This window comes from Cariama cristata, unplaced genomic scaffold (genome assembly GCF_000690535.1).
Source record: "Cariama cristata isolate BGI_N322 unplaced genomic scaffold, ASM69053v1 scaffold24098, whole genome shotgun sequence".
NCBI classification, from domain to species: Eukaryota; Metazoa; Chordata; class Aves; order Cariamiformes; family Cariamidae; genus Cariama; species Cariama cristata.
Genome location: NW_009629785.1, coordinates 584 through 7051, shown reverse-complemented (window position 1 = coordinate 7051; position 6468 = coordinate 584). Strand labels below are relative to the sequence as shown.

General features: G+C 51.5%; 1 protein-coding gene across 1 annotated transcript in view; it reads right to left on the bottom strand.

The window, feature by feature from the left end:
- EEF1A2 (eukaryotic translation elongation factor 1 alpha 2) overlaps window positions 1-5942 on the bottom strand; it is a 13305-nt gene extending 7363 nt beyond the window's left edge. The window contains exons 1-3 of the mRNA XM_009705303.1: window positions 5724-5942; window positions 1748-1927; window positions 361-657 (exon numbers count right to left, since the gene is read on the bottom strand). Coding sequence (XP_009703605.1) covers window positions 361-657; window positions 1748-1927; window positions 5724-5867 — 621 coding nt within the window. The 5' untranslated portion in view covers window positions 5868-5942. The remainder of the gene's footprint in view (window positions 1-360; window positions 658-1747; window positions 1928-5723) is intronic.
- Window positions 5943-6468: the final 526 nt, after the last annotated feature.

The following is a 6468-nucleotide window of genomic DNA, read 5'->3' as shown; positions in this document are numbered from 1 at the left end:
TGCTGAGCGTGACAATTGCTGCGGATGGCTCTAACATCACCACGAGTCTGATGATGTGAAACCTTCAAATCACATCCCAGAAGAAAAGCCATACAGCTCATCTCCTGAAGATGCTCAGGTTTAGCCACCCGGGTGTCTGGCCATGGTACAGCAACCAGCATGCCCGTGAACAGTGTCCCCATTCATCCTCGCTCGGCGCAATCAGAGCTACGTGACAAACACATCTATGCTGGCAACACGGGCCACTACGCACAACGGGTGCATGAAATGTGCCCATGGTTTCAGAGCACGGAAGGTCAGCTTCAGCCTGGACCAGGACAGTCAGGGTGAGGGGAAAAGTCTAACACAAGGCGCACTTACATTGGGAGAGGGCTCCAGCATGTTGTCTCCATGCCAGCCCGAGATGGGCACGAAGGGAACTGTGGCTGGGTTGTAGCCGATCTTCTTGATGTAGGCGCTGACCTCCTTGACGATCTCATCGTAGCGTTTCTCGCTGTACGGGGGCTCTGTGGAATCCATCTTGTTGATGCCCACGATGAGCTGCTTCACCCCCAGGGTGTAAGCCAGCAGGGCATGCTCACGAGTCTGCCCGTTCTTGGAGATGCCAGCTTCAAATTCACCGACACCGGCAGCAACGATCAGGACAGCGCAGTCAGCCTGGGAGGAGAGGGCTAATGAATTCCTTCTGCCCCCAGAGACCACTGCTCCTGGTGGCACCCCTCAGGGCTTGGGGTAAGTCCCAGATGAACAGTACTCATGGCTTGGACAGACTCCCTGCCAGCTGCTACCCGTAATGCTGTTGATCTACCTCAAAACTGACCTAACTGTGTTATTTCAGACTTGCCAACTGTGCATGGGTTTGCAATGCGGGTTGGAAACCTGGGTGGGTCCTCCCAGGTTGCAGGACTCTAACCAGGACCTTATCTTGATCATCCAGGGGTGCACAGACAAGGCCTTGTCTAAAACCCTACTGAAGTCTTGCAAATAATCTCCCTGGGTGAGGGGTGAGACTCCAGCCACGGACACTGTGTTCCCCAGAACACTTCCATACCCAAAGCCCACAGCAGAAGCTGCCTGGGTTTGTCAGAAAGCCATACCCAGCCCAACTGGCATCGTAATGGGAGTCTTGCTGGGCACGCAGTGGCATCGAGGCTCATCCAGCACCCATCAACCACAGGGAGATGCAGGAATGTCCTGCAGAGCGATAATGAGAAACCATCCTACCCTGGAAGGGTAGACCATTGAGTCTGGCAATATGACGTGGTTTATGGGACAAAGACAGCTGTTTCAAGAAAAAGGAAGCGAAAAAGATCCATGGAGTCTCCTTTAGCCAATAAAACATAACAGATTGTTGGAAGTTTCTTGTATACCTTAGTTGGCTGAGGCTAAAATAATGTGGAGATATCCTCACACAAAGGCCTGTAGCTCACAGCATCCCACCTCCCAGAGAGGCCATATTCATCTCCACCTCCTTCAAGCAGAGGAAATGGGGTGGAAAAAACACCTCTTTCTGCCCAAGGAGGCCCTTTCTCCCAGACGCCCAGGGAGGTGCAGGACTATGGCTTGCTGGGTCCCCCGGTACTACCCAGCCTCTTGTGTGGACCCTGCTCAACGCTCCTTGATGTCTGCTGTCCCAACTACCCACCTCCAAAAGGACTCCAACAGCACTTACGTGACCCTGGGCTCGTCAGCAAGTCTAAGCCTCCCACCTCCAGCAGCCCCCCATCCCCTGGCCACCATTTCTTACCTGGGAGGTCCCGGTGATCATGTTCTTGATGAAGTCCCTGTGGCCAGGAGCATCAATGATGGTGATGTAGTACTTGGTGGTCTCAAACTTCCACAGCGAGATGTCAATGGTGATGCCACGCTCACGCTCGGCCTTCAGCTTGTCCAGCACCCAGGCGTATTTGAAGGACCCCTTCCCCATCTGGCCAACACAAAGGCAAGAGCTGGTGAGAAACCCAAGTCCATAGCACTGGTGCCGGCAACCCACCCTCCGGGGCACATCCCAAGCTCACATATGCAGAAGGTCACATTGCAAACACTGAAGGCAAAATTCTCTAAATTCAATGGCAGCTGTGATCTATTTACTAACAAATACAGGTGAAAGGAGATATCGTTCTCAACGTATTCCTCAACAGGGTGGAGAAGAGGCTGGAAGAAGAGCTGTGAAGTGAATTTGTGAGTGGGGCTGGATGGGCAGGAGCAGGAGCTAGTGACCCATGAGGTCTCCTCCATGAAACACCACGGTCCTGCACTGCTGCTGGGAAATCATGCTGCTTCAGAACTGTACAGCAACGGTGGAAAGCTTCTTGTTGTTGCATTTTAATCTGTTAAATGAACCTGTGAGACAGCTGGTTAGTGAGAGCCCATAAGTGACAGGGGTGTAGGAGGGGAATGGGTTAAAAGAAAATGAAATGTGAGGTGGTTGCTATAAGCAGAATAGAAATGTGATTGATTTTTGCCACAGAGTGTGTAAATTCACACAAAAAGCTACTGTGAGCTGCAGCCAGACCAACTGTTATTGCCAAATGGCCAAAATCTCAGCCAACATTGTAATGCATAAAATCATGCTGGGTGAGATTAGCTACAGTAAATCTCTCTGTCCTCTGATAAAGCACATTCCTTGGTAAAACCACAATGTCACTTCTGAACTGCTTTCTCCTTTGGGTCGGTGTCCTTTGATGTCACGACATCAGGGAGAGCCAGACTTCTCCCCCCCACCCCCAGCACAGAGCTGGTGCTCCCAGTCTGAGCTGGGATCCCACCAACATGGAGACGGGGCAGGACAAGACAAGACCACCCCCCAGTCTGGGGAGCCTGGATGAAGTAAAGGGTTAATGGGCACTGATCAACAGCTCTTGGCTTCAGATGCAAGGTTGTGGATTTTAGGTTTTTTGGTTTTGTTTTTGTTTGTTGGTTTTTGGTTTTTTTTAAGATGGAAAATGGAATTTAGGTCATTTGCGGATGATTGAATGGGCTCCTACTGCTGTGCAAGGACAGGGCTACAATACCACTCTCCCATCCATCCATCCCAGTGTCCTCTGCAACCGCAGTTCCTTCTGGAGTATCAACGCGTACAATTCATTCTGGTCAATTATAAATCACTGGTCCAGAGGGAAGCGCTTCCTGATTGCAGGCAGCGAACGCTTCAGCGATGATCCTCGCCAAGAAGGCTAACGCAGCCTCACATCTAAACCCATCCTGCCCACGCCGTGCCCAAGGGCTGGCTCCCACGCTCCAGCCCTGTGCCCGGCCAGCACAAGGAATTAACGGTGCCGGCCCGTTTTACGTAATGGCTGAGCGCTGCCATGACTCTGCAGCTTGCTCTGGAGGATTACGGGCAAAATCCTAAAGCCAGGGGCAAGCCACCCTCTCCTCAGAGGGGACGCTGGGTCGAGAGGGTGATGCCCCATCCCCGCCAGGCAGCTGCGAGCTCTCCCACCTGCAGGAAGGGCAATGGGGGGGGTGGAAAAATCCAGAATCAAATCTCTGCTCCTAAGCATCCTCCTGGCATCAGGCTTAGTGAGGGGGCAGAGCAGGAGCTCAGAGGTTAACCCTTTCCAGCACACACATCAAACCCCTCTCTTGCCAGGGGAAAAGGGAGGGGGTCGTTAGAGTGAGCTCATTTACTGCTGGAAATGGTGGAGATACGCTGAGGAACGGTGCATTTTGTGCCATGCATTAATAATGGGGAGTTCTCGGGCAGGAGCTCAGCCAGCACATCCCACAGCCTTTGACCCATCGGTGGCCTATTCCTTCACTTCTGGACGGGGAAACTGAGGCACAGAGCAGACTCCTGGCTCTCCCACGGGAGCTGGGTAGGAATCAGCACCTTATCGCAGACAACCATGTCCACACATGCAGACAGACGGTCAGCTCGTGTGAAACCCCCCCCAAACTTGGCATCATATGTAACTTGAAGACAAATGAGATCCTTTATTTAGCAAACAGTTTCCCTTCTTTCACGGGGTATATTCAATTACCCAGAGCTGTTGTTGAAAAAAAAACAGGGTATTATCTAGCTTTGCACAATACCTTCCCTGTTCACTGCCAGAAACAGCCCGATTTTCCTTGATCAAACCCCAGCAGAGGGACAGCTTTCTATTTGTAGACCACAAATACTGATTTTTTTTTTTTTTTTTTAATAGAACAACTCTTCTTTCGGAGATACTGTTACCTCTGCCCTCAAGTCAAAAGAAAAAAAAAAAACACAACAGAAAAATCCTTGCTCTTTTCTCTTAAAAAAAAAAAAAATCAGACCTTGGGTTTTTGTTGGCTTTTTGGGTGCACGCAGACCTCCATTTCCTGTGAATGCCACCTAATGGAAGAAAACCCTTCCCCAGCCCTGCATCAGAAAATGGAGTCTGTAAGCTCAGTCAATAGGCTATTAATAGCAGCTTCCAGTCCCCGCGCATTCGGGCAAGTCAGTGAAAGTGTCTGTTCAATTAAAATAGCCACAATCACATCTACAATAACCTTATCGCACCATATCTGATCTGTAGGTAAAGGGGGGAAAGGCATGGACGGATATCAGCGATCATTTTGAAATGAGGGGAGAGAGATGGTTTTGTACAAAGGAAGAAGCTCTTCGCTTAAGGGCGGCAAAAAAAGGGCTGACGGTGAGGCAGGAAAATAGGTGGGTTAGCTTGGATGCTATCGGCAAATTAAAAGGGTTAAGACAGACAGACAGCAAAATGTCTAATCAACGAGTGGCAGCTCTGTAAACCTTTTTTTTTTTTTTTCCCCCTCATTGAAATGTGAGATCATGTCCAGAAAAAAAAAAATAAAAAAAAACTCCAGGGATATCTGCATTAAAGATTCCTGGAACGATGACGACAAGCCATCTTCTGAGAGACCAGATCTGCCCTATCAATAACACAGCCAGGCTTTTCCTGGCTCACCCACCTCTCTAGAATTTACCACCATTAATTTCTGAGAGCTTCCAATTCATGTTTTTCCTCCCAAGACTATTTCTTCCTCTTTAATCTCTGTGTTTGCCACGTTACAGGTATTGGGTGGTGCTTTACTGTGTGACAGCATGCACTATTAAACTGCTATAAATGCCACCATTATCAGAGTTAAACAAAAGACTTTAACTCAAACGCTCATGCTTCCTGCCAGCTTTTCTGTATTAAAGGCTACCAAGCGACACATCAGACCACCCGCCTGAGAAAAATGGGAATGGGGTTTCTCATAAACTGGGATCAAGCGAGTGGTCCAGCTGATGCTGCACCTTGTCCCCAGCAGGTGCTGGAAGTAGATGTTTCAGAGTGAAATTCAGAAAGTCGTGCACCAGGCAGTGAGGGATTATCAGGTTTTCCTCCTCCTGCACAATATTTAGAAGGAATTTCATGCCCTGAAGCACCATGGTTTGTGGCTTTTCCAGAATCCTGGTGATTACCAATGGTTCCCTAACCCATCTTCCAGACCTCGCCATGGCCCTGCCCTCATTAACAGCCTGCGACAGGGACCCCCCCAGCTCCGGAGAAGGTGGCGAGTGCCCAAACGGCCTATTTTCCCAAGGCCAGAGAAATCGGGAAGACCCAAGGGTGCAGAGGGAAAAAAATAGGCAGGAACAAAGGGAGAAAGAGAAGGTACGAGAAGGGCAGCTCCAGGAAAAGGGGAATATTGCCCGTGGGGAACTTGTGGGGCATCAGTGTGGAGCATCCCTGCGGGTGGGAGTAGGGGGTGGGGGGCACACTGAGGGACGGGCTCCTCACCTCGGCAGCCTCCTTCTCAAATTTCTCAATGGTCCTTTTGTCAATGCCCCCGCATTTGTAGATGAGGTGCCCGGTGGTGGTGGATTTCCCAGAGTCCACATGCCCAATGACGACGATGTTGATATGCGTCTTCTCCTTCCCCATGCTGGTGGGCTACGCGGGGCTGGCGGCGGCGGGGAGGGCTGTGGGAACGCGGCTGCCTTTTTGGGGAGGCTGCAGGGAAAAAGGCAGGCACGTCAAAAGAGCCCCCCATGACAGCACCCTCCCAGCCCATCGGGGACGGCTCTCCTCCCTTCTCCCCACCTTCCCACCGGACAACGTGCCCTGTCCCGGCTGGGGGTGCCCGGTCTTGTCTGGCAGCTCTGCCCGCACTGGGATGGAGCCAGCCCACCCCCGGAGAAGGCCAGCCGGGCTATTTCTGGCCACCACGTACAGCCTCCAAATCTCAGCGAGATGCCACGTTTTTCAGCATCTTGTCCTCCACCGCCCTCCTGGAGACCCCCAGTTCCCAGGGCTACGTCATCGGTACCTCGAAGGTGCCCTTCCTCCCTGGCAAACCTTCCTCTGGCTCAGGGTTGCTGCCGCTGCCTTCTCGGTCTTTCCAAACCCGAGGGCATCTCCTCCATGTTGTTTTTTGGCTGCCCTCGCCACTCCCAAGCCATGCACGGTTTGGGTGACAACATGGTGTCCACAAAATGGGACGGACAAAAATAGCCCTCGCCCGCTCCCCCGGAGCGGGGCTGCA